Source organism: Pseudoliparis swirei, chromosome 9 (assembly GCF_029220125.1).
Source record: "Pseudoliparis swirei isolate HS2019 ecotype Mariana Trench chromosome 9, NWPU_hadal_v1, whole genome shotgun sequence".
Taxonomy (NCBI): domain Eukaryota; kingdom Metazoa; phylum Chordata; class Actinopteri; order Perciformes; family Liparidae; genus Pseudoliparis; species Pseudoliparis swirei.
In genome coordinates, this window is record NC_079396.1 from 17377251 (window position 1) to 17404860 (window position 27610).

General features: G+C 41.4%; 1 protein-coding gene across 4 annotated transcripts; it reads left to right on the plus strand.

Annotated features, from left to right (window-relative positions):
* Positions 1-28: 28 nt before the first annotated feature.
* Positions 29-10089, plus strand: csrnp2 (cysteine-serine-rich nuclear protein 2). 4 transcript variants are annotated; one of them, XM_056423667.1, is made up of 6 exons: positions 29-680; positions 829-886; positions 3099-3301; positions 3414-3676; positions 4305-4595; positions 6369-10089. In XM_056423667.1, the coding sequence occupies exons 3-6, from the start codon at positions 3112-3114 to the stop codon at positions 7284-7286; spliced, it is 1662 nt and encodes a 553-aa protein (XP_056279642.1). In that variant the 5' UTR covers positions 29-680; positions 829-886; positions 3099-3111; the 3' UTR covers positions 7287-10089. The 4 variants fall into 4 exon arrangements, with proteins under 4 accessions (XP_056279642.1, XP_056279645.1, XP_056279643.1 ...); XM_056423670.1 differs by having other exon boundaries at positions 3099-3271; positions 3503-3676; XM_056423668.1 differs by lacking the exon at positions 829-886 and having other exon boundaries at positions 3099-3271.
* The last annotated feature ends 17521 nt before the right edge of the window (positions 10090-27610 follow it).

Here is a 27610-nt window from a genome sequence, read left to right on the forward strand (position 1 = left end):
CACTGTAACAAACGGCGCCGGGGCGAAACCGAACCGGGGAGAAAGGCGTCTTCTGCTTCTAACATCTGCAACATTTTGGCACTACTCTTCCGAATGTTTGGAGAGCATCCACATTCCGCGTTAATGAAGACAACAGCGAAACAAGCACCGCCGACTGAACCCGCCCCGGCGTGAACAAGGATAAACCAACACAGATGTCAGCGGGTTTCTCTATCGCAAGCAATTTTGTGTTGTACATCAGGAAGACAACGACATTAGGCTCCGTTGCATTATTCATGTTGCACCGAAAATGTTGGGGAAGTAAACCGCAGCTGATCATATGCCGTTCCCTCTGTCTGCAGTCGGTCCTTTAAATAGAAAGGCATGCAACATTTAAATCAAACATGCAGGTCTAACACACAGCAGCTCCTGCTTTCTGTCTCCGCGATGCATCAGTGTGCAGAACAATGAGCATGGAGCCGAAGTATCGCCTCATATAGTCCGAGTTAAGTGTTACAAATTGACAGCCACGCCAGATTACTGGAGGTTACCGTTGCACCACGGTTTCAGACTGGACACTCGGGTTTGACACCAGAAAAAAAAGCAACTCATAGGGCGTTGGAAGATTGATGTGCAGCTAACATTGGAAAGGGACACGACCTCCGAGTCGGTTGGAATACGGGTCTCTGTTTCTGCCCCAGGTAAGAGAGTTTAGCATTGTGTGTGTGTGTGTGTGTGTGTGTGTGTGTGTGTGTGTGTGTGTGTGTGTGTGTGTGAAGCTGATAAACTGGAGAGGGCGGTTGAGCTGTTGCCTATTAGACTGATACTATCCCACCTCCCCCAACGTAGTCAGTTGCTGCATCTGCACAGTGGACCAACTACCTCGTCATCGCTGCACATCCCTGAAGTGAGCAACGTTCTGTTGGGAAGTCACAGTTGTCTGTCGAGGTTCAACTGAGTCCTCCGAGCAGCAGGAGGGGGAGTCTGATTCTCACAAGGGAAATGAGCCTGTCATCAACATTCTGCCTGTGCTCTGTTTGCCCTATTACTGCTGGGAGTCCCCAGGTGGAAACGGGTTCACGTTCATGCTACAAGCATGAATAACATCTCGACTGAACATTTAAGACACTGCAGCCCATTTAGATGTGTTAAATAAAATACACAAATTCCAAATATGAACATGGATGAAGAATTCACATTAAAAATTAATGTGTGCAGTTCCAAAGAGTTGGCACAGTGCAGAACAGACATCCACAGCATCCACCCGATGCATCCATACATGAATTAAAACACACTACATAGTTTGAGAAATCACTACTTTTTATTTATTATTTATTACTGTTCACACATGTTACAAAGGCTGCAGTTTCATTATTCATTGTATTCAGAGCAGCTTTAAGAAATGTCTCTATGTGACATCTTTCCAACATTGTCTCTCTCTTAAGCTTCAGGACAAACTACACCGTACGATAGTATACAGGACTGTCTCAGAAAATTAGAATATTGTGATGAAGTTCTTTATTTTCTGTAATGCAATTAAAAAAACAAAAATGTCATGCATTCTGGATTCATTACAAATCAACTGAAATATTGCAAGCCTTTTATTCTTTTAATATTGCTGATTATGGCTTACAGCTTAAGAAAACTCAAATATCCTATCTCTAAATATTAGAATATCATGAAAAAGTATACTAGTAGGGTATTAAACAAATCACTTGAATTGTCTAATTAACTCAAAACACCTGCAAGGGTTTCCTGAGCCTTGACAAACACTCAGCTGTTATAAATCTTTTTTTTTACTTGGTCTGAGGAAATATTAAAATGTTATGAGATAGGATTTTAGAGTTTTCTTAAGCTGTAAGCCATAATCAGCAATATTAAAAGAATAAAAGGCTTGCAATATTTCAGTTGATTTGTAATGAATCCAGAATGCATGACATTTTTGTTTTTTTAATTGCATTACAGAAAATAAAGAACTTTATCACAATATTCTAATTTTCTGAGACAGTCCTGTACACGTTACATATTAGTCCTTTTTAAGGATTTTTCTTTTGAGAACTTGGAAAAGGCCTTATTTGGAGTCCTAATAAAAAATAAAGATGCAGCACTTTGCTGTGTGACATGGTAACCCAGAGCCATTTAAAAATGTGCCTTACACAGACGTCGAGTCGCATAGTAAACTAGTAATTACCTTGTTCATAGGTGACACTGATGTGATGAGCTAACGCATGGGCATACTGTCTTTATGGCACGTCGTCATGATCTTTCATTTATTTGGATTGAAAATACAAAACTTTGTGAAATGCAGTTTGACCATTGATCATCGTACAACATGCTGCTTCCATTCACCTTGTTTGACCTCAACCTGCCGGTAATATCGATCAGTCTTAGCTTTCTGATTGACTTTTATCGACCACCTCTGCATTGCTCATAGCAGAACTATATGCAAGAGAAGTAAGAGCGTGAGAAGCGAGTGAGATCATTTATTTCAAGGCTCTGCGCGTTAACCATGCTTGCCTAGTTGCCATGGTGACGTTTCTAGAATTTATGATTCCAGAGTAGGATTTCATGTGAGACAGGAAGGAAATGATGGAGCTGGAATACAGATGAAAGGAGCCCGAACAGCTGATGTTACCTTTGTGTTTCTGTTGTCGACGGCTTTCCTGACACAGTTTGTCTTTCAAGGTGTTTAATGAGTAAATATTACCCGGCACCGACACAACGTATACACTCTTTCTCTCATCGATGAAAGGGTTTTGAGCCATCCACCAATAACTGCACTTTGTGTTTAGGTGGATACGAGTCAATGGGCCCCTGGGCACAGACATGCAAGAGGCCCAACCACCTCTCCTACATAAGAGACATACAGACTTAACAGTTATTTTGCCTCTGTGGTAATTTTGTGTCTGTGTTTTTTTGTGCCGCTTTTATTAGTCGTTGCTTTGTGATAAGATGTACTTTTCTATTTCTTTGTGGTCATTTTAAATCTTTAGCTGGCTTGTACGTGTCTCGAGTGATATTTCGTGGTTGAAGGCCAGGGCGCCCCCTCACACCGTGAGCCCCCGGGCCTGTACCCAGTGGGCCCATTCAGTAATCCACTCATGCCTCTGTGCCCTCAGACACCACGTTTCCATGGAGGCAGGTTCGTCCCTCAGCCTCAAACGAAGATATGAAGAGGTGGACAACGGCTCTCCATTCTCCACACCTAAAGACTCCGACGATGACATTTCCAGCAGCGACAGCGCCGATAGCTGTGACAGCCTCAACCCCCCTTCCAGCACTGCATTTACCCGTAAGGAACAGCAGGAGGCAAACGTTAAAGGCAATACACTCTAAAACCCATTAAAACAATTAATAAGCAAATGTATTTCGTTACTCATGTGTAACAATGCATCCCAAATGTCTCCCCCCCACACCCACTTCTCCCACTTCAGCCACCTCCATCCTCAGACGGCACAAGCCGTCACCGGGGGGGAAGCAGGTACATTTTGATGTGGTGACGGTGTATTACTTCCCCCGGCAGCAAGGATTCACCAGCGTGCCCAGCCAAGGGGGCAGCTCTCTGGGCATGGCCCGCCACCACTCGGCCATCAGGCACTACACGCTGGGAGAGTTTGCCCGCAAACAGGAAACGAGCCACCGGCACACGTTACGCCAGCACCTGCGCCAAGAGAAGCTCAACGCCCGCAAGATGAAGGTTTGTTTCATGAGATCAAGGTGTCTGGTTTTGGGTCAAGTCCACAGTATTTATGCATTTGATGTTTTACAGAATGTCACCCACCCTTTATTGGATCAAGATAAAGTTTTTTTGAATGAGCCCTGTGTTCTGTTTCACTTGACATGTAGAAGATTTATAATCATTAAGGAGCATTACTTATTTCCTTCTCTATTTGCAGTGGTGAAAGGTAACTTTTGCAAGGTGCAAAGAGTATTTTCATTTTATGCTACTTTATACTTATACTGGTCTAAATTTTAAAGGGAACACAATGTGCTTTTTATATCTGTACTATATATATCTGACAGTTTAAATTACAGGATAAGGCATTCAGTTCTTACATTTGACTCATTATTGCATACATGACACATGCAAAATAATTTCCAAAAAGCCACATTTTTGGTCGAGTTATTCTTATTTCAGACCAAATACAGCCACTGGTTACAAAATGCAGTTTATTGCTTTCTCCCAACATTGTTCATTTGAAAGTTTCAGTCTGAAACGATGAAGCTGTTGTTGAAGTCTTGAGGGTAATCATGAGGCACTTGAGCTTTAAGTAGAGATTCGGTCTCTCGATGTCTCGAGCTCACGCTCTAACTGTCGTCCACAGCTGACGAGGAACGGCACGGTGGAATGCGCTCAGGCGGACCTGCTGACTCTGGAGGACATTTCGGATGAGGACCTTGACGAGGTGGAGGTGGACAACTGCTTCTTCCTTCAGCCGCTGCCCACGAAGCGGCGCCGCGCTCTCCTGCGAGCCTCGGGCATCGCCCGCATCGATGCCCGGGAGAAAACCGAGCTCCGGACCATTCGCCTCTCGCGGGAGGAATGCGGCTGCGACTGCCGCTTTTACTGCGACCCTCGCCACTGCGGCTGCAGCCAGGCTGGCATCAAGTGCCAGGTAAGGCCTGTGGCCCGTGTGCGTGTGCAGAAACAAGAGAGCAGCTGTGCAGCTTGCCCAGGCTCAAATGTGTGCCCCGATAGCCAGACTTGAATCATTTTTAATTTGATGTCATGTGAAAGTCATTTTTATGATTCAAATTTTGACAGGATTTAAGTCGCAACGCATCAATGCAGTGATTCAATTAATAATGACTTCCATCATCATCTATTTGTACACCTCATTTCTCTCATTTCAAGTCACAGATTTCAAATATTATAAACCCAATTGTCAAAGCATATTTACACGTTCAGAATATTTAGATGCTTTTACCCTTTTGTGCATATGTTTATGTGCATGACTGTGTGCTGGCTGTCAAGGGTTTGAATTGTTGCATTTGTTCCCATGTTTTTATATAATTTAACAGTTTCATAAACTAATAAGATAGATATTTCATATGTGTTAAAAATCAAAAGATTATATTAAAATAAATTCTGTATCTCTCTCTCTATTGTTCAGAGCTACTTAATTTAAAAAAACAATGTTGAGCAACTATTCTTATAGTAGATTAGTAGTGCAAGTCATTTTACATGGTTCAAATGTTCCAGCTTTTTGAGCTATATATAAAAAAATATTGCAAATAATTGTTAGGTACAACACAGGTACTACTAATGTTGTTGATAGTTGCACACCTCTTAGAAGAATCATACATGTCTTTGAGATTAGAGAAAGCAAACTTTTTAACTTTGTGAATGATCTTTCTCTTTTAAAAAATGTCCATCTCGACCCGACTTATTACACAGTAACCAGATATTCTCTCTCTCTCATCGGGGCAATTCTTTCTCATCTGTCTTTGTCCTTTGCACTTATACGTTAAAGCCCCACTATGTAGTTTTTCCCTTTTAGCGTCCCCTTCAGGTTTTTAGGTATTTAACGTTTACTTCAGTGTCGTAAATACCCAGTTACGATAGATGCAGCCTCGCATACACTTGTATTGAGTTGGGATCATGTGTTGTCCTGTATTATAATAATATTATTATTATTATTTGTATGTGTCACGGGTTATAAAAGGTGACGAGGGGGAGGTGACGTGAGTTTTTTTTTGTTTGGAGCGCGCTGACAGGCGGCGGACTCAGAACGGCAGCAATCCGGCGACTGTTTCTATTTTGGATTCATACCAACGGGCGGGATCACTAATAGAAGACTGCGCAGGAACACTGTGAACTGGCCCAGCACCGACCGGACTAGGGTGAAGTAGCGCGGGGATTGAACGCGGCGCCTGCCACGTCTCTGCCTGGTCGGTCAGCTGTTTGCCGGCTTTTGGGGGGGGGGGGGGGGGGGGCCGCGCACGTGTAGTCATTTACTTTTGTTTTGGGGGACTGCAAATGTGGAGTACGTGTGATCGAATACAATATTGTTGACAACACCAAAAAGCTACATAAAAAAGCTACCCTTATACTGGAGCTGCGAGCGTGGAGTGGCACTTTATGACATTGCGTAATCACTGCCAGAAAGCAGGTCGAGTACATCCGCCGGATGTACCGGGCGGCTCCAGAATCTTACATAGCGGAGTTATTTCCCCACAGACCCCCGATGGCAATAGTGGAGACGCAAATCGTCATATTAAAAGTCATTCTAGCGGCACAATTTTTTTCAAGCTGTTATTTTAAGGTACAAAAGTTACATAGTGTTGCTTTAAATTCCACGTAGCTAAATGAGTCAGTGAACTGTTAACCTTCTCCTATTGAAATAAAATAGAACTGGAACTGAAATGACCTTGGCTTTTATCCCCAGGTGGATCGAATGTCATTCCCATGTGGCTGCTCTCGGGACGGCTGCGGCAACGGAGCGGGCCGCATCGAGTTCAACCCTCTACGTGTCAGAACCCACTACCTGCACACCATCATGAAGCTGTACCTGGAGCGGAGGAGGATGCTGATACAGGGGACCGGGGACCAGTATGCTGAATCCGACCAGTTGTCCTCCCCCTCCTCCACTTGCCCCACTTTTCCGGACCTACACGCTGTCGTTGGCCTGGAATCTGAGCGGGAAGAGAGCGAGGTGCAGACCGTGGTGGAGGTTCAGGATCTGCTGGCAGAGCAGGACATTCTGGAGCGAGAAAACGAGACGGCCGTGTTGCACCTGCAGAGCGCCGAGGAGCAGGAGAGGAGGGAGAGGGAGGAGGCCGAGGGGGAGACGCTGCAGCAGGATCTGGACGCTGGAGGCCTGGCGGAGCAGCCCCTCTGCCTCCTGCCCGGAGCTGTGGGAGGGGAGCTGGCCGAGGTGCCGGGTGTGGAGCAGGACCTCCTGCAGGGGCCGTTCCCCACGGGGGCCACGGTCCTCTGCATCACTGACAACCAGGAGGAGAGCCCTTCTGACCTCGTCAAGGACTCCACTTCTCTGCTCTACTATCAACTCAGTCCCATAGAGCCTGGAGCCTTTGAGAACCTGCCCAGAGTAGAGGACGCTCAACGAGAATCAGGAGGAGAAGAGAAGGAACACGGAGGAAGAGAGGAGGAGTCAAAGGATGATAAGCCCGAAGAGATCAAATGCAGGCAGAGTTTAGGCAAGTCTTTGGCCAACGTGATCCTGTGCTCGGAGGACGAAGTGGAGGAGAGGCCCTCGAGTCCCCAGCAGAGCTTCCCTGAAGTGCAGTGCCAACGGGAGTCCTGCTTGGAGGGAGAAGTACATCCACTGCCTCCTGAAGTTTAGGTTTAGTTTCTCTGCAGATATTTTGCACAATAGCTTCATCAAAGATGAAAAGAAAAAGAGAAAATACACGTTTCACATTTATTACTGCTATCGTCAAGAATTATGACAGGTTGAGATCTCTTGTAGTGACGGTCATTGAATTACGTGGCGCATGAGGTTGAGTATTACAATACGTGAGGGTAGGGCGATGCTCAAAGCACATACGGATCACTCCCTAGAAGTAATATGGAGGCAATACAACAATGTACGAAATTCTGTTGGGGGTGATGAATGCGGCCTTAATGGAAAAAAACATGAAAACACTTGTGTGTAGGAGTCATTTGTCAATGAGAAAGTACAGCAAGTAGGGCTTTGTTAATTTCCAACGTAGCGAACAGCAAAACACAACGTATGAATGCTGATATAAGCCTTCTGTTTGATGATGTATAACACTATCAACACTAAACACTATTTTATTTTGCAGTGCGCAACAACCTGGTAACTTCAGGGCTCGACAGTAAGGGTTGCCATTGGCAACCATTTTTTAACCTGTAAAAATAGGGACAGCAAAACGCGCACCCACGAAAAACCGATTTTCTATTAATATTTGTGGAATTAGTTATATTCAATTATTTCTGTTACAATCAGAACCAGACAATGCTGCACGTGACAAAGCTGCACGTGTGTTTACGAGCATGTGCACAGTTATCTCTTTTTTAGAGACACCATTGATGGACTGTGGAAAGTTTGACTAATCCATCTCCATCACAAATGAGTGTGCACATTGAATAAACTGATAAAGAACCAGATGAACCTGAGAAATCAATTTAGCGAAATATCTCAGCATCCTGGAGCTGGACCAAAGCATGTCCAACACCTCGACAGCCGACACTTCACGTCCACCGAAGCAGGAGGCTCCAAAACATATTGCATCGCATCTTATACTCAAAATATAAAAATGGCAACCGTACCTCCGGTTTCAGTCCCCAGAAGCTGCTGCCTGGTTGCCAGCCTGGCAACCACTTTTAAAGTTAGTGTTGAGCCCTGTAATTTAGACACCCACTGGCTCACTTTCCATTGCACCAAACGCGTGCCGTCGAGCCAAATGAAGGCCTCTGATCGTGCCATCTGTTGAAAATAGACCTAATAATCCTGGAAAATACTTGTTCTTGTGTACTGTATATGTGTTTGCAATGTGCAAGACAGAGCCGAGGTTGCTGCTTTAAAAAAGACAAATAATAATCTGCACGCACATTGTGAACTGAGGGCCGCGGTGTCGTGGTTCTGCTGTAAAGAAGGTCAACCAGCGCAGAGCGGCAGCCTGACACCGGCCTTCGCTGTGGCTCTTGCTCACCTCGGGCTGCAGTCCAATCTGTCAAAAACTAGTTTACCTGTAGTTACAATGCCTATAATATTACTTACTATTTCTTTGAGTAACGTGTCTTTTGTGGATTAGATAATGCTGGTTTGAAGTCCTCACAGTCTTTGTTATTTTTGAATGAAAGGACATTTCTTTCAGAGGCTACTGCTACACTGTAGAAGCATGTAGTCGATCGTGTCATGTTGTGATGAAATGCCAGAATAGATCTTCCATTTCTCTCCTCTTTTAATATGTCATACTGTAAGGAAGAGGTTAAGGAATCAAGTCAAATTCACAAGAAAATAGCATTTAAAGAGTCAAAGAAAGTAGTTATACAAAATGATGTGATGTTACTAATTTATGAAACAGATTGAAAACAACCGGAATTTGTATATTTTATGTTTAATCTGTACAATATGTGTGTCCTTTAGATTAGTGTGTCTAAGTGAGAGAGAAAGTTGAGTATGCATGTACACGTTTATGTACTGTATTATGAAATGGGAGGGGGAGTATATTAGTGAGGATACATAGTTTATTCCTGAAAGGTGCTGATGTTACAGATTTACAATTCACTGTTGTGTGTTCTCTCCCCACCCTCATGAGGAAATAGGATTTCATAAAGAACGCTTCTCGGTGACTGAAAGTGTTGGAGAGCCTCTTGTAGGAACGCAAAAGCTACTGCACTGCAAACCATTAATGTGGCCATTCTGGACCGAGGTATGTGTAGATGCAACATTTCCTGTCCTTTTTTTAAAGAAATGTCTGATTAATACTGATCTGCGTAAGTGTGCTGACTCTTCTCACACAAAGTCAGTCTTTTGTTTTGATGCCTGAAAATACAGCCGTTGCTTTTTGTGTACGGCACGTCATATGTATTCCTTTGCCTTTTTTCTTTATTGTTCTAATATAAATCTGCATACGAGTTGCACCAAAGCAGTGGTTTCAAACCTCATGGAGTGATGCTCTCAAGCACCACATTCAACAAAGCAGTCTCCTGTAGTTCTTGTGAGGGTTTAGATTTATTGTGGGCCTTTTGTGTGTTCGCGTGACTTGCCTCGACATCGTGCCATCTTTAAAATGGTGATGATTGTGAGGTTTTGGGGCAGGGATGTCTATGTGTACAGATTGTAAAGCACTCCGAGACAAATTTGTAATTTGTGAAATTGGGCTATACAAATAAACTGAATTGAAAAATGGAATGATTGAAAGCTGCCTATAGTTGAGCTTTTGTCCTTGCTGTTCAAGTGATAGACTTAGGTTTGGGACCACTGCATCTAATTAACTCCAGTACACTATGTGATTGTGTGTTTCTCTGTGTGAAAGGGGTGCGATTGTTGAAAAGAATGATACGTTTAGACTTCATCTAAAAGCTATGAGAACTACTCTCATGCTAATTGTTGCCTAAAGTGGCCCAAAAAGTGTTTTATACAAAAATAAAAACAATAAAACACTCATTTAAAAAAAGGATAACATGTTATGTCTCTTTTGTTGATTTAAGTATCCAATCATTCTGTTTCACATGATTTCAACCTCACATGTTATTGATTACCTTGATTTGGCTAAATATGGATCATAAGCAGAATCAATTATGATCTATTTTTGTGATTTACCCCTCGACTCTATACCGACTCCAGCGTTACAGCCAGTAAAATGAGCACAGCTCGCTAAATCCACGCTACTTTATATTCAAGCACGCGTCTCCATGAAGTGTATTGCAAATTATGTTTCTGAGCGCGCGTTCCTGTGAGTGTTTTTCATGGGCGGGGTGCTTTGGGGCCGCTGAACCCGTCTGGCTTTAATTTTCATCCTCTCTGTCGCTGGGAGTGTTGTTAATCGATATCGGCAGCAGTGGCAGAAGGACTCAATGCGTTAGTCCCGTAGGCCCTGAACACAGCAGCCATTCTGACGTGCCACTGCAGGTTAAACACAAGCAATATAGGCTATATAAAGGCAAGACAGTCTAAGTGACATGTAATTTTAACCTGTAATGTTATAAGTGTTATCGTGTTTACAGGAAGACGTTGTTCTAGATAAGAAGATTGTTTGTGGCAATTACTGAGTTCAGGAGGTCAGTGAAGGTCTCATGACCTGTGTAGCTGTGAGTGGGCGGGACACATGAACGTACCTGGGATGGGCAGAGCAGGTAAAGTGGGATGTTGTCGTTTGTGTTACTAGCCTGTTGAGGGTGAGTCTATGACCCGGGAACTTCAAATCCCAGTTGGGGTGGCTCCCACAGTCCAAAGACATGCTCAGGTTAATTGGTCTCTAAATTTCCTATAGATGTGAGTGAAAATGGTTTTTAATACTTTATTACATTTTCGGTACTTTTTAACATTTTTTATAACTTTATAACTTTTTCATAACGTTTTAACTTTTTGTAACTTATAACGTTTTAACTTTTTGTAACTTTTTTATAACTTTTCATTACTTTTTTACTACTTTGTATCTTTTTCATTGCTATTTAACTTTTTTATATGGAGGTTAGTTTTTTAGGTTAGATGGGTGGGGCTTCACAGTGGTGGAGTGGCTAGTTCTGTCGCCTCACAGCAAGAGGGCCGTGTGTTCAATTCCCGGTTGGGGTGGCTCCCACAGTCCAAAGACATGCTCAGGTTAAATGATCTCTAAAGTTCCCATAGATGTGAGTGCAAATGGTTTTTTATACTTTATTACATTTTCGTTACTTTTTAACTTTTTAACATTTTTTATAACTTTATAACTTTTTTTAAACGTTTTAACTTTTTATAACGTTTTAACTTTTTGTAACTTTTTAATAACTTTTCACTACTTTTTATCTTTTTCATTACTCTTTAACTTTTTTATATGGAGGTTAGTTTTTTAGGTTAGATGGGTGTGGCTTCACGGTGGTGGAGTGGAGAGTACTTTCGCCTCACAGCAAGAGGGCCGTGTGTTCAATTCCCGGTTGGGGTGGCTCCCACAGTCCAAAGACATGCTCAGGTAAATAGTCCAAAGATATTCTCAGGTTAATTGATCTCTAATTTTCCCATAGATGTGAGTGCAAATGGTTTTTAATACTTTATTACATTTTCGTTACTTTTTAACTTTATTTTTATTTTTATAACTTTATAACTTTTTCATAACGTTTTAACTTTTTGTAACTTTTTTATAACGTTTTAACTATTTGTAACTTTTTATAACTTTTCATTACTTTTTTACTACTTTTTAAAAATCTTTTTCATTACTATTTATCTTTTTTATATAGAGGTTTGGTTTTTCAGCTTAGATGGAAGGGGCTTCACGGTGGTGGAGTGGCTAGTACTGTCACCTCACAGCAAGAGGGACGTGGGTTCAATTCCCAGTTGGGTTGGCTCCCACAGTCCAAAGACATACTCAGGTTAATTGGTCTCTAAATTTCCTACTGATGTGAGTGAAAATGGTTTTAAATACTTTATTACATTTTCATTACTTTTTAACTTAACATTTTTTATAACTTTATAACTTTTTTATAACGTTTTAACATTTTGTAACTTTTTTATAACGTTTTAACTATTTGTAACTTTTTAATAACTTTTCATTACTTTTTTACTACTTTTCGTCTTTTTTATTACTATTTAACTTTTTTCTATGGAGGTTAGTTTTTTAGGTTAGATGGGTGGGGCTTCACGGTAGTGGAGTGGCTAGAACTGTTGCCTCACAGCTACAGGGCTGTGGGTTCAAACTCCTTCTGTGTGGAGTTTGCATGTTCTCCCCTTGGCAGCATAGATAGATAGATAGATAGATAGATACTTTATTAATCCCCAAGGGGAAATTTGTCGTGACAGTAGCAGCAACACAAAAATAAAATAAAAAAAACGCAAAATATAAGAAACAGGGATGAAAGATATAGAAGTATACAAGGATTCCCTCTCATTACTTTTTTACTTTTTTATTACTTTTGTACTATAAATTACATTTACATTTTTTTTAATTAAATCAATTACTCAAATGAATATATTTATATTTAATGGATATTATTTGTGCTTCACGGTGGTGTAGTGGCTAGCACTGTCACCTCACAGCTACAGGGTGTGGGTTCAATTCCCAGTTGGGTTGGCTCCCACAGTCAAAAGACATGCTCAGGTTAATAGTCCAAAGACATTCTCAGTTTAATTGATCTCTAACTTTCCCATAGATGTCAATGCAAATGGATTTTAATACTTTATTACATTTTCGTTACTTTTTAACTTTAACATTTTTGATAACTTTTTTATAACGTTTTAACTTTTTATAACTTTTTTATAACGTTTTAACTTTTTGTAACTTCTTTATAACTTTTCATTACTTTTTTATATGGAGGTTAGTTTTTTAGGTTAGATGTGTGTGTCTTCACGGTGGTGTAGAGGCGAGTACTGTCACCTCACAGCTACAGGGCCGTGGGTTCAAATCCCAGTTGGGTTGGCTCCCACAGTCCAAAGACATACTCAGGTAAATTGGTCTCTAAATTTCCTACCGATGTGAGTGAAAATGGTTTTTAATATTTTCGTTACTTTTTAACTTAACATTTTTTATAACGTTTTAACTTTTTGTAACTTTTTTATAACGTTTTAACTATTTGTAACTTTGTAATAACTTTTCATTACTTTTTTACTACTTTTCGTCTTTTTTATTACTATTTAACTTTTTTCTATGGAGGTTAGTTTTTTAGGTTAGATGGGTGGGGCTTCACGGTGGTGTAGTGGCTAGCACTGTTGCCTCACAGCTACAGGGCTGTGGGTTCAAACTCCTTCTGTGTGGAGTTTGCATGTTCTCCCCTTGGCAGCATGGATTCCCTCCCACAGTCCAAAGACAATTTGACGATATTTGATCTCTAAATTGCCCATGGATGTGAGTGTGAATGGTTTTTAATACTTGATTACATTTTCATTACTTTTTAACATTTTTTATAACTTTTTAACAGTTTTTAATTAGGGCTGTCAATCAATAAAAAAAAATTAACTAATTAATCGCACATTTTGAAATTCATTAATCGCGATTAATCGCGATTAAAAGTTATTTTTTTCTTCTTTTTAAAGACTAAACTTCCCACAGAGCTGTGTTTTCAAAGAGGCTCCTTCATGAAGTGCCAGCGAGGTATTTAATATCGTGGATGATAAATTGTTTCTTCAGTGAAACATCCAGATTAGTAAAAAAAAAGAAGTATATTTGAGACACATTGGTCCTGTCATCTTTAACACTGAACACAGCAGAACCAGTGGCCTTGGGAAACTGACTGACATTTAAATGTCACGTTAACCCTCTGGAGGCTGACTCATGTTCTCCATTCTACAAAAAAATGTAAATTCACGTTTTAAAGGCGTTTAAATGTTATACATCAAACATTCCAGAACAATCTCAGCTCTATTCAATGAGGCTCAGTTGTCCTCACGCCGTGTTCTCTGGTTCTCTGACTGACAGGTTGCTAATGAGCCTCACCTGTGAGGTGGGGAGGTCCTTGTGATTTACTGAGTGTTCATTGGTTGTTTTTTTCGCTAAATGTTGACAGACAAACCGATTGACAAATCATGGTGAAGGTTTCGTGTGACGAGTTCTTTCCGCGCCGCGTCACCGAGGAGGAAACCCACTGATTCATCCACGAGTTTAAACTGATTTCTGCTCCGTATTTTCGCGGAGAACTCATAGTTTTAAAAACGGAAACAGTGTTAAACCGTACTGCCGCTGTTTGACACTCAGGGGAGTGAAACAACTTCAACGCACACCGGAAGTAAACAAAGTTGCGTTAAAATATTTTAGTGCGTTAATCGCAGCCAAATTAATCGCATAGATTAACGCGTTAACGCTGACAGCCCTATTTTTAATACTTGATTACATTTTCATTACTTTGTAACATTTTTTATAACGTTTTAACTTTTTGTAACTTTTTTATAACTTTTCATTACTTTTTAACTTTTTAACATTTTTCATTACTTTTTTTCTTTTTTATAACGTTTTAACTTTTTGTAACTTTTTTATAACTTCATAACTTTTTTACTACTTTTTTATCTTTTTTATTACTATTTGGCTAATACTGTTGCCTCACAGCTTCAGGGCCGTAGGTTTACGTGTTGAAAATGTATCCTTGTTCAGACACTGGAGGTCATGACCGACTGTCTGCTGGATGCAGTACATTTTCTGACCACTAGGTGGCATCAAAACTCAGTGCACTCCTTCCAATCACAGCCTGCAATCTAGATGTGTCACATAGAGGGTTCATTCACTGCAGTTGTTACTCTGAAATGTTATCCACAACAAAGGATTGCAGTAACATTGGTGATAGCCTATTATGACCTATACTATAGTCAACCTATAGTTTTCCACTATAGTGTTCCACTCTTAATGAGCTGATTTTGATTCATCAGAATAATTAGTGGCAGTGAAAAACATCTTTTTCAGAATCGCCTATGTTGTCTGACAGTTTTGAGTGGGCCAACAACTGGCCGTGTAAGGCAAACATATTTGCTCTCTCTTTAATGGCAGGAAGTCGCTAGCTCTCTACTGGGATGCAGGATGCAGACTCACTGCTCTGACAGATACTTCCCTTCAAATAGCTTTAAAACCAAATACTGATAAGCTCTGGGACAAACAATTGTCAGTTACGTAATTGCAAGAATTATATTATCTTAAAGAGGGCGATGGTATTGTTATATTGAAGTGCATGAAGTTCAGTTTACTCGCCCTGAGGAGAATTACTCAGCTTGTGAAAACAGTGTGGAGTTCAGGCGGAAAAGGCTTTAACAAAAGATGCTGTTATGTTGCATTATGGGAAGTGTAACATCCAATGTTTTTGGAGCTGGTCTCATGTTAAAAAGACTGCTGCTTCAACATGGACAACTCACAGTTTCCCAACCTGTAATTTGCTGGTGTACAAATTGTCTCTTAATTTGAAGTGTCCTAACTAAAGTTCCCCTACTGCCCGTCACCATGTCCCATTATTCATTGCACAAACAGTCTGCGTAGGCCCAGACTCACCGAAACACACACCACAAACATGCAGAAACTAGCAACCTCTGGAACAATTGTGGCAGTCCACTACTCTGGGAACTATGCATCATCTGTTTAACCTTTCCGGCCTCTTGCTTTCTATTGTTTCACCGATCCAATGGCCGGAAGAACTCCGCCGGGCCTGATAGCTTCAAGGCTGACGATGGAGACCATCTCGGCCTGTGGAAATATTCTCAGAGTGCATTAAAAAAAACACACATCACAATCAGAGGAGAGAATGCTCCCACAGCCATCTGACTGGGTGTTGATAGATGTGTGAATTCACCAGCTTTATCTGGGCATTAATTTGACTGTTGTGACTGGACCGAACCATTGAGAACAACTGGACCTTAATGTAGTGACGTATGTGAAATGGAAAGTTGCCACACCACTTCACTCCAGTCTACCAGTCTGTAAGTGCTGCTCCAGTGCCTGGAAAGAATGCTCTCTCTTTCCTTCTCTCTCTGTGACGCCAGTGCTATGGCATCATAAGGTCTTCACCGAAGCCAATCCCTTTTAAATGGCACTATTCATAAAACCGGCTCATGGTATTTTCACTGGTCAGCTGCCATGCTCTTCACATGTTGGCTGAACTGAACAGGGCAATCTAGACCCTCCGAAATAAAGTTCACTCTGTGTGCTCAGGAGACAGGATCGGAATATCCTGAACGCGGGAAGAAAGAAACAATGACGGCAGTGAAAGTCAACACATAACTGAAAGCTGCGAAAATGTTCTCTTTGGGCATTTCTGAAAAAAGGACAATTTATCATCCTTGACTTGTCTACGTGGTACCTATTTGCAAAACATAATTATCTGTAATAGTATGTATTCTCTAATATATAAACTATGGTATATTCTTTTCAGGGATGCATTTTAATAATAGTGCAATGGAGGTATGTATCGTAAGGATACCTTAAAAGGATTGGTTCCCAAACCTTTTGGCTTATGAGCTCAAAAAATCGTTGGTTAATTTCTAATATAGACTAGCTTGTTTGTTATGGCATTTGACATTAGATACATTTTTCTTTCTCAGATTGTTTCTTTTTCTCTTCTAATGTATTAAGGTAAAACACACACAACTCTCACACGCACATCTATATCTCTACCCCAAGCCAAAGGACATCACTAAATTGGCATTTTTTAGATATAGCTGCAGCCTAACAGCTCTTTTCATAAATGATCATTATAATCTTTTTGTTCGTGCTGTTGAATTGTTTTGCTTCATACTGAGAGGTGTGTCTATAATGAACTTGACCCTCATTTATATAAATTGGTTGGATATAAGCTTCGGTTTTAAAGCAAAAGCTTTCCATCTGTCTGTTGAGAGAGTTGACTCTGTCGCATCGAATGCAGTCCTGGTTTGAGACACTGAGGCCCAAACCAAAAGATTTCTATGAAGTCATCAAGCTCTGGGTATAAGATGGCACTTCCAGAACTGGCGAAAAAGGAAAGTGAACAAAAGCAGAGCATGGCAGCAGAGTCGAGTGACTCCAAGAGGAACCAGAAAAACAGCTGTGTGTCCACAGCTTTGTGAAATATAGTGTGTCTCGCTCTGCCTTCTGGTCCCCAAGGACACGTATGTCCCGGCTACGTCCATGTTCCCTCACAAAAACTCCATGGACTGTGGAGGTTGCTGAAAAAAAAATAGCATTTCTGTTCCGCACGTGTGTTTTTTACTGTTCCATGTTCTCGCTTCCCTTCAGTCCTGTAATAAAATTCATCCCATTAGCTAAGCAACTGGCTGTGTGCCCGGCTTTCATCGAGGTGGAGGTTTAAATATCTATATTCTTACATAGCCTCTTAACAACAGCCAGCGGGAAACCTCATGTTTTCTGTCCTCCCCATGAGGACACTTTTTATTTCTAGAAACAAATCATTCTTTACAAACTGCCTGTTAAATCGTTGAAAGTGATGAGTAATGTTGGATGTCGACTGTTTTCACTTGTTTGAGGTTTTTCATAGATTACTTATTTTGATTCAAGTTCTCAACTGGCAACTGAGTAATTCTAATGTCAATGGGAAATAAGTGGCACATTCAAGAACAGCTGGAGTAATGATGATAAAAATAAATAAATATACACTTTTATTAATCCCCAAGGGGAAATTAGTTCTCTGCATTTAACCCATCCTTAGTTATTAAGGAGCAGTGGGATGCAGTGATGCGCCCGGGAAGCAACTGGGGGTTCAGTGCCTTGCTCAAGGACACTTCAACTTGAAACTAATGGGGAGAGCGGGGCTCAAACCCACAACCTTGCGGTTGCAGGATGGCCCTCTTACCCCACTGAGCTAAAGCCACCCACCGATGTTCCCCTCGTGGTAATAATATATCATTACAATTATTTTGTTGCAATATTCCATGCAGATGTGTGAGGTTTTCATAGGCTCAAGGGACGGTAATGTCGGCCGGTTGCTCCACCGTTCTGGTCGTATCGACATGATGTGGGACGAGTGGGTCAGCGTCACTCCAGCCGTGGACTCACTGAGTGTGACATGACAACCTTATGTGCATCCTGATGACTCATCCAAAGGCATTTGCTGGAGGCATTTCTCTGTGGAGTGAGCGCTTTGGTGCTTTTACAGTATATAGCACCATCATAACGATAAAAAAGACTTCAGCTTATTTCTACAATATGCTGAGCCTATTTTCAAACAGTTGCTTTTTTACACATCATATATTTACACAGTTATAGAGCAACAGTACTATTTGTTTAGAGTCACATTTCTGTCTACCTGTTCAATATGAACACTCTTTTAGCTCTGATGTAGGTCTTTACCAGCTCAGCTCTTTATCTAGTTTTAGTTGAGAAATGCTCCACTATGTTCACCAACTAGTCTCTAACTTTATCTGTGTGTAGTTTGTTGATGAGTATGTGTTGTATGGTTGGTTTAAAAATAGTTTAAAGCTGAAAGTAGCTCAAAGACAATGCTATGAGAGCGGTGAGAGTGAACCAAGACAGGGAAGTTACCGGTTGGATAGCTACAAAATGCTGCAGATTCTGGTAATTATCTGTAGGTCCATCACTATGAGTGACCCCTTTCACATTGATTTAGTTCAAATAATGTATAGCTGGTTTAAGTTTGAATGAGTTAATGTTAGCATGCTGACACTCTAAATTGAGATGTGAGCATGTCAGCATGTCGGCGTCAGTGTTTAGCTCAAAACAATGCTGTTGGAGGGACTCTAGAAATAAAGTCTTTGAAATAGTGAATTGTCTGAATGCACTTTCTAACAACTCTGTTACAGCTCTGTTCTGCTCTTCATCTTGATGCTGCTGTCACCTCTGGCTCACATGAGCAATAGCATGTTTGTGGGGGTCAGACTTATGTTGCAGATGTGGTGGGAATAAGAAGTGTATGTGTTTGTGCAAATCTGGGAAAGGATGTGGAATCACTTCCTGTCCTTGTGTCCTACTCCCTAATGGACAATTTAGTGAATCATGTAAAATTCCCTCATTGCTTGTGGCAAATGTCAAACCCCCATCACGGCTGGGAAGTCACTCCTCAAGCTTAATTAATACCATATTCCTACATGATGTACTATACAGGACTTTTGTGGTTTTTTTTGTTGCTCTCTCTTACTTGGGCAACACTGTGCAGTGATATTCACTCAGCAGGGGCACTGCTGACTTTTATAGTCTAGTTTTCAGTAGCACTCCTGTGTTTTGATTGTTTTATCCAAATGACCTAATTTCCTGTAACAACGTGCTTCACTGGTCTACATGTAAAAACAATACTTTGACCTGTCGTCTCTGTAACTAAGAGTTTCCATACAAATGTGTGTGTGTGTGTGTGTGTGTGTGTGTGTGTGTGTGTGTGTGTGTGTGTGTGTGTGTGCGTGTGCGTGCACTACAGCTTTTTTTTAAACTCTCATCGCCCTTGCTGTCATGGAAACATGTATGCAGAAGCAGAGGAGTGGGAAGGGATGTTGAAGGGTGGAGGGCGCTTTCCATTTGTCTACTCAGGAAATGTGCCGCTTAAGGTGCAGTTTAGTTTGAGGCTGATAAAGAATCTTGTATGTCAGCTAACTGCTTAGCATTCAAGTAATTAATGTGATGAGATATAACAGATTTGTTTGCCAACCTTCTTTAGTAACTACATGTTTGGGATCCACACATACTAGTCTTGTTGTGTGTTTTGCCACATAACTGTTTTTGAAAGATCTGATTTTAAAGGAAAATGTTCCATCTTTGCTTGGATTAAACTGGTCAACTAAACAAAAAATTATCGGATCACATATTAGATCCTAACTGCCATTAAAATACATAAATAATCTTTGCTGTCTTCGAAAGGTAAGGTCATTTTATCATACACAATTACTAATTTGTGTACGCTGTCTAATTGGTGCCAATGTCTGCTGGGTATCAGTACCGGGTCTCTACTGAGGACTAAAAGAGATAAATATAGACCAAAAGCCTTGTTCATCAAATCAATGTGCAGGTTAATCTGTACATAAATTAATAATAAATAGACAAATATATGAACATAATATATTAAATAATATATTTACACTTATTTTCTGTTTTTATTTATTTATCTATGTATTCATCACTTTATTTATCTAATAATTTATTCATGCTTTTATTTATATATTGTATTTCATCAAGGCCATAGTAAAGGGGAATGAGAAATATGTAAATTTATGTGTGAACAAATAAATGAACCAATAGTTCTTAAGTAACCTTCCAGGCATGCCCCACCATTAACATAAAGGTTAAGGACACACAAATAAATAAAGTATTCATAAATAATACAACTGTTGAAAATGAACAAAAACTTAACCTAGTCATTTATTTGAAAATTGATACGTTTAGTTCTACATGTATTTCTTTATTATTTCATTGATTTATCGATTGAGTCATTTATTTAACATAGTCCCAGTTATAGAGTGATCTCGGGTTACTGCTGGGAAAACAGGCGTAGCATGAGTCCAACAGGTGATGGACTTGACTTGTCATAACACTGCAGCGCTTCATCACAAGGAAACTCCTGCTGAAAATTAATTACACATCAAGGATGACTTCAGAAGATTATTTACAGCCTCTCTCAAGGGTTTTAATGGAAAGAGAATCTCCTCTGAGCGACTGAAAGTATCAGTGAAGTGCTTCGCCTGGACACGGAGCAATATCCCTTTGACTTGTGAACTAAACAAAGTAAAGCGAGGTCATTCATAGTTTGGATTTTTAAAGATCTGCTCTGTGTCTGTGAGCTGATGTTAGCAATCAGTTACAGAAAACAAACGAGTTTGACCAAATGAACGTGAGGTTAAGCTCTCTTACACTCTGGAATGCCAAATTGGTTTCTGTTTACTCTGTTCTTCCTTCCTTCTGGGTCGTTTTTTAGTTTATGTTTCAGATACATCACTAACAAGCAAACCGGCCGTGAAATAAAGACAACAGAAGGAAAAATATTTCCCTGTTTCTAAAGACAACTTTACTTTTATTGTCTCTGCAGGATCCAGATGATATCAGTGCTGGCATGCGGAGTCACCTGAGCTGTGTCTACTGGAAAAGAGGGGAGATTATGCGGCAGCAAGAGGGCAGAGTTAGAGGGTCATAACACTGCTGCATGTCAATTTGATCTCCTTCTTCTTGCTTTAATGACCAGACAGTCCCAGCTGCTCCCAGAGAAGACGTTATGGTTCAGCACTTCCGTGAGATGCGATGGCTTTCCCATTGACCCCTCAAGGGAATCACAAATAAATCTTGTTACCGGGGATCTTCATTCGTCTGGATTTTCAAGAGTTAACTGAGACTGATGAGGCATTCCAGAAAAAACATCAGAGGACTCCATTGTGATCTTGGTACAGATTTGCTTGACTCCCGTGTCGGACAGCATACTGGGAGCTGATAAAATATTTCAATAGAAACCCAAAACACCCTCCCAGAGATTAAACTCCAGGAAAGAGAGAGAGAGAGAGCGAGAAAGAAAGAGACGAGGAGTTAAAAATGCCATGAATTCTTGCCTAAGTAACGTGAACTGGAGAGCAACTAGGATGGTTAATGATTAGAATATGTAGCGTTCTGCCTCATTCCCCCCTGTGGCACTTTTTCCCACAGGCCATCACTTTCCTTGAGGTTAAAGCTCTGAGAAGTCATTGTTTGGAGTGAGCACAAAGGCTTGAATTATATGCAATTACTCTTTTGTTCCTGGCCTGATAAAATCTTTGCCTGAAAATATTTGGTGTTCGTCTGCTCAGGGATTTAAGTGGATGCACTTATATTATGCAAGCTTCTTTCTGAGCAGATGTCATGGCTGCTATGCATATTCCCCATATTTTACAACCTTAGCAAAAAGGTTCCTTCCCCAACTGTTCCACTTTCAAAGGGATTTCCCTCTTTAAAGGAAATGATTTAGACAGTTCTCTCTAAGGGAGGCTTCCCCCGATGAAATAACATGTTTGCATGCAGAGAGTTTAACCAAGCAACTCCATCTGCGGATGAAGGACATGTGCTGTGATGATGATGTGATCAAATGTTGGTCCTTGGGGTGAGATGGTTTTTGCCAACAGACAACTTGTTATCCAGTTTGGAGATCTTTGTAAACGGGACTGGCATTCAGATAATTACTGGAAAATGACATTGAAGAAAAATCCAAAGGTAAAATGCAAAATACTTGCATGTGAATACTTTGAAGAGCACTATGGCTAATTCAAACATTTACTGCATTTACTACGGCTAATTCAAACATTTACCCCAGCCCCCCCCCCCCCCCCCACCACCACCCACACACACACACACACACACACTCGAGATTAGAGGGCTCTGTAGTTTCCCGCTGACATCAGACTCTGACCCTGCAGGTCTTTCTTTGCGTTCAGGCCCCATCATTAGGCTCCTGCAGAGTGTGGCCACTCACCCAGGGAGGGGAGGTCGTCACCCAGCCTTTTACTAATCACAGCTTACAGACCGGCCTCAGTTGCAGCTGGCAGGTGAATCAACGCGTTCTTTGTCAAATCACCTGAAGGTCTGTTTTCTCCCCCTCAATCGTAGTTTTGTTTCTGATTACGGGGTAAAAGCCGGTGAGTCAGAGAAGTACCGTTGTTGGGTTTTTGAACTAACAGCTGCTCCTCTATATATTTCCTTGATGATTCTTTTCTTTCTTTGTCATCGTGGAGGAGTCTTGTGAGGCACGGTCTTGTATTAATGTGGTGGAAGTATACTCACGTGTTCATGATGAGACCAAGAAATCCTCCAATTTCTCTGCGTGTGTGTGTCATCATGAACATATGGCTCGCACATAGAGATTGCTGCCCGGCGGACATGATTTTGGAGGCCAACTCCAGAAGGTAGCATGGTACTGTTTCCCTTGACAAAAGGCCATTTGGATTTCCCCTTGTTTTTCTACATTATTGTAGAAATAAAGCCTGGTGGCAAACACATGTTTATAACACTTCAAAAAGATAACCTTTGGAAACCACATAACTTAGTTAAGGCATCAAACCTAAAACATGATTTAACAAACTCCCTGAAGTTAAAAACGAATGACTCTTTCCTGCTGCAATCTGTTGTTAATGGACTTAAAGTAAAGGAAGACGGGAAAACAATGAATCACATCACATGTAAAGGAAGAAAGGTGGAGCTTCAAGGGAGGGAGGAGAAAGATAATTGCAGGATTGTGACAGGTGATTTATGAATGTCGAAGGTTTAGGAACTCTTGTCGTCAATGATGGGCTTTAAATCGCTGTATGTGCAGGGTGTGTCTCAATCAGACAACACGGGAAGTTGGAGCCCCATGCTGTGCTAATGAGGGTGCCCTAACCCAGCATGGGTGCTCCTGCATGTGGAGAAGGTTGCGGGAAAACTGAGCTGCAGAGTGAAGAAGCCCACAGGATCTTGGTCGAGATACCAGAAGCACCGAAAAAAATGCTCCACAGTCTTAAAATGTCGGCATGAGAAAGTCACGAGACATATGTGTCTTTCATCTGGATAGTTCAGTCATCAAACAGTTATAAATGAAAACAATGTAAGCAGCGGGTCAGCTGAGATCATCATGAAGACTGCAGGGTAAACAGCCTGGCTCCCTCCAAAGTTAACAGAATGTGCCCACAACTAGAAAACCAATTAACATGTTTAATCATGTTTGTTTTATCCCAACAGAAACTGAAGTGTAAGAGCGTTACAGGTGCTGGTCGGTGGGTTTCGTTAACTCAATGCAGACAAAGCCCGGGTAGCATAAGTGACAGGTGTCTTCATGGATAAAAAGCAGATCTCACATGTCGTGATCCTCAACTTGCAGTTACAGTAGACCAGCTAAAAGACAACAACATGCTTCTGTATTTCTGTAGTTTCCTTTCTTGCTTAGATTTAATGAGAACATTTATAGCATTCATGTCTGTTGTTAAGTATGCAGAGCCAGAAGACGGTTAGCTCAGCTTAGCATATGATTGGAAGTTGGGGAAAACCGTTGTGCGATACTCTGTTCAAAGTTGAAAAATATCAGCTCCCAGCGCCATTGAACCTCAGAAATTAACACAATGTAGTTATCCTTTGGACAGAGACAAGTTAGCTGCTAACCAGCTACTGATGTTTAGCTTCATATTCACCTTGCAGTCACAAGAGTCTTCTCTTCAAATCTAGGCAAGAAAACCAATAAGTGTGTTTCCCAAAAAGTCAAACTATTCCTTTCAGTATTTGTTTTTCTTTTCTCTGTCAGGTTGCGGAAGATGGCTTCCCCAATGTATCTTCTTGGAGAATATTTTCCTGACAGAATCGAGTTTGGCAGCTTTGAAGCAATCGATCAGTTTTATCTGCTCAGTTATTCTGTTATTTATCTGTGTTCAAAAGGCAACCACAGAAAGAGTCAGCCGCCTCCCACCAATGACAAGACTCCAGGAAGTCACTGTGCCCGGTCAAGAAACACTTACAGCATGTAACTCCATGGAAAACCACACGTTGAATGTGTTGGAGTGCAGTCCCACACTGAAAACAACGATCTGCATCTTGTATCGGTAAGGCTGCCTTTATGAGCAAACCACATTTACCAATGCATTCAACAGTGACAGATGATCATGAGTGTTACATCTCTTTGTGGTGAATATCAGCAGAGAAAGGCCGTCCTCAGATCAGTGGTAATGTGGTGAAAACTCTCCAGCTCCCAGAAATGGGGAACAAAGTGAGCTGCTGTTCCCACTGACATGTTCCAGCTTGTCTTTCTCAAGTTTCTATGTGATGTGGGTTGAGAAAGACGTTGGTCGTTTTAGTGCACTTTCGTTTCGCTCCTCAAGAAAGACTCACATGTTTTTCCTGGTTCCACCTCCAATCTGCTGCTATCAAACAGAGAGATGGAAACACCATGGTAGGTTGAGGTTGGAGGAACCAGATGGCACCTGTGGAATTCAGCCTCCTTACCTGCTGCCAGGGTGCGGAGCGCCTAAACACCTGGATAGTATCATCTGGGCACTGAGTTCATTCTGTTTGTTTCAAAATATCTGTCTTTGACTGTCTGGCTGAGGATTTATCAGACTGTCATGTGAAAAGATCATCTTAAGAAGCCTTTTCAGAGCTTCGGATCAAAAGTGTATCTTGAAGTGGAAACATCATACTTTATAAAGGGCCTTCACAATTCACAGCTGTGATTTTACCTCATTGCTTTTTTGCTCAGAGAGTGGTGACTTTAATTGCCTGTAGGAGGTTGCGGTTCCAGACGTAAGGACGTCTGACATGACTGCTGTGGAAATAACACGCTATGAGCAAAGGAAAGCCTTACTCATAGAGCGCACACGGAGAGATCTACCCTCCGTAGCTGTGTCATCAACGTGCGAGCCTCTCAGCTGAGAGAATGGGCCCTCCACAGCCAGTAAATAACCCCACCCAGCGGGGTTTTGCTGTTCTCATCCAAAACCTTCACTCTCCACCTCTCTCTGGCATTAACAGCATGGCCTGCACCACAACTGAGAGACATGGAAGCAATTATAGTAGCAGGCACGGCAACACACTGTGTAGACAGGGTGAAGTCGAACCTGGGAAAGAAAAGCTCTGCCTCTGTCTTCGCATGTCGGGCTACTGATCAATGATTCAGGAGGTTGTCAAGAAAAATAAGGACAGCAACACTACTTTTGATGAATGTCATGTATCAGAAAATGCAGAGATTGTTCACATGATCACATGATCAGTTTACCCCTGTGTGGAGTTCTCTGTGTCTCTGGAGAAGCTCTATAAAGTAAAGTGATAGAAATAACACTGAGGATGTCATCAGGACTATCTCAAGCCGTCACATTTCCAAGGGAAAGCCTACATTTCAATCGGTGAACGTAAAGTTTGCAAGATGTTGGTGTTTCTCAGGCAGGGAGGGTCCGATGAGAGATGCTGAGATGAGTTGGATTATGGGAATGGTAGGTTCCAGATTGTTGGAGCTTGATCTGTGCACATTTAACATTTTCATTGTCTTTTGTTCCCAATTGTTCCCAATGTAATAACCACACCCAGCGCTCCACTTGCTCTTAGCGCTTCTTGTTGGAAAATCTTTTCAAAAAAGATTTGGTGACGTCACTGTAGAAGATGGAGGATAAGCTTGTTTTGGCTGTGTCCTGAACTTTATATGTCGCACAGACACCATCATAACAAAGGCCTGAAAGGCCATTTTTGGGAGCAGATAGGCAGGGCTGACAACGGAAGTGCAACACTAAATAGGAGTGCCTCTTTAGAAGCAGTATATGTGGCGCTTTGCGCTTTTTATCCCATCAAAAGTTCCCATTTTCCAAGTCTGTCTTAAAACAACAGTTGTGTGCATTCATATACTACACACCGAAACCGCCTCCTCATGTCAAGTGATTTATCTCAAGCTAATGGGAGGCTTCAGCACTCTGGGTTAGAAAAATCAAGTGAGCTCCTTTTTTAAGCACTAAATTTCCTCTTTCTGTTATTGTCTCACCACTGTGGCTCAACGAGGAAACGCTGTCTGTGCGGGGAAACCCAAAGAGGAAATATTGTTCTAAAAAGATTGTGATTATGGGAAGACACACCTTTATGTCCAAAGATATTCGAGATTAATCCACCCTTTTGATAACTGATATTTCGTTTGAACTGAAGCTGCCAATATGAAAAGTATATCAATCTAAGAGTGTATAGTATGCTTTAAAAATGGTCAGCAGTAATGTATCATATGGAATTTGCTTGTAAATGGGCAGAAAATAAATGCAAGGCAATGTTTCCGGATCCACCCACGTGGATTTCATTCTCATAAGATCCATCTAAATATTTCTGAATTATAATTCTTCTCAACGCTTACTTCTCACAGGCTCCTCCAACATTTTCTCTGATCCTCCCACCATACAGAGGTCATTATCGTTCACATCACATGGGGGGGTATTACAAGACAACAAGGTATTTATTCCGTACTCCTCAGTGGCTCAGGTCTGACCAGATCCTGATAAGCTACGGTGGGTCCGTCCAAAGAAAGTGGACGCGCCCATGAAAGCAGCTCATCAGGGAGTTCCCTGCTCCTTGTTACCCATGGAAACGAATGTATAACACAACCGTGTTTACTGGGAGATTAAAGTGTTCCAGGTTGTCTTCATGTCCCCTGGTTTCAGGGACGTGACAATGGATTGGTATATTATATAAACTGTATGTGCACATGTGTGGAAGTCAAAGTGAGAAAGACAAACTGAGGCATGGGGGCCATGTTGCAAAAGGGAAATTTCTGCTCCCGTACCTAGGCAGAACGCACGCAGAGGGCTGTGCCAAATCACTAATAGAAACCAGACACATGGCGCATGAGGAGTGAGCCTTTCACGGCACAGCTCCAGAGGGAACCACTGGAGGAGTGACGCAAGAGAGGAGGTTGGGAGGGGTAAGTTAAGCAAGCGAAAAGAAAGAATTGCGTAGATAACACACTTTTAACCGTTATTTGCCCTCAGAGGCTACCCGAGAAGGGAGCGTTCACTCCCTATTAGTATCCAAAGTTTCTTCATCCACTCAAAAAAATGAACACTCTGACTGATAAGGAGGAAGCCAGCAAAGCACTGAACTGAGATAACTTCATTTTTAACTGAGCCCGCTGTAAATGTGAGAAAATACTATTTTTCTTGAC

Bases quoted from the DNA above. Each gene is read 5' to 3' on its own strand.
- csrnp2 (XM_056423667.1), top strand. From the start codon at position 3,112: ATGGAGGCAGGTTCGTCCCTCAGCCTCAAACGAAGATATGAAGAGGTG. The intron at 3,302-3,413 runs GCAATACACTCT...CTCCCACTTCAG, and splicing joins GCAGGAGGCAAACGTTAAAG to CCACCTCCATCCTCAGACGG. The intron at 4,596-6,368 runs GTAAGGCCTGTG...TTTTATCCCCAG, and splicing joins AGGCTGGCATCAAGTGCCAG to GTGGATCGAATGTCATTCCC.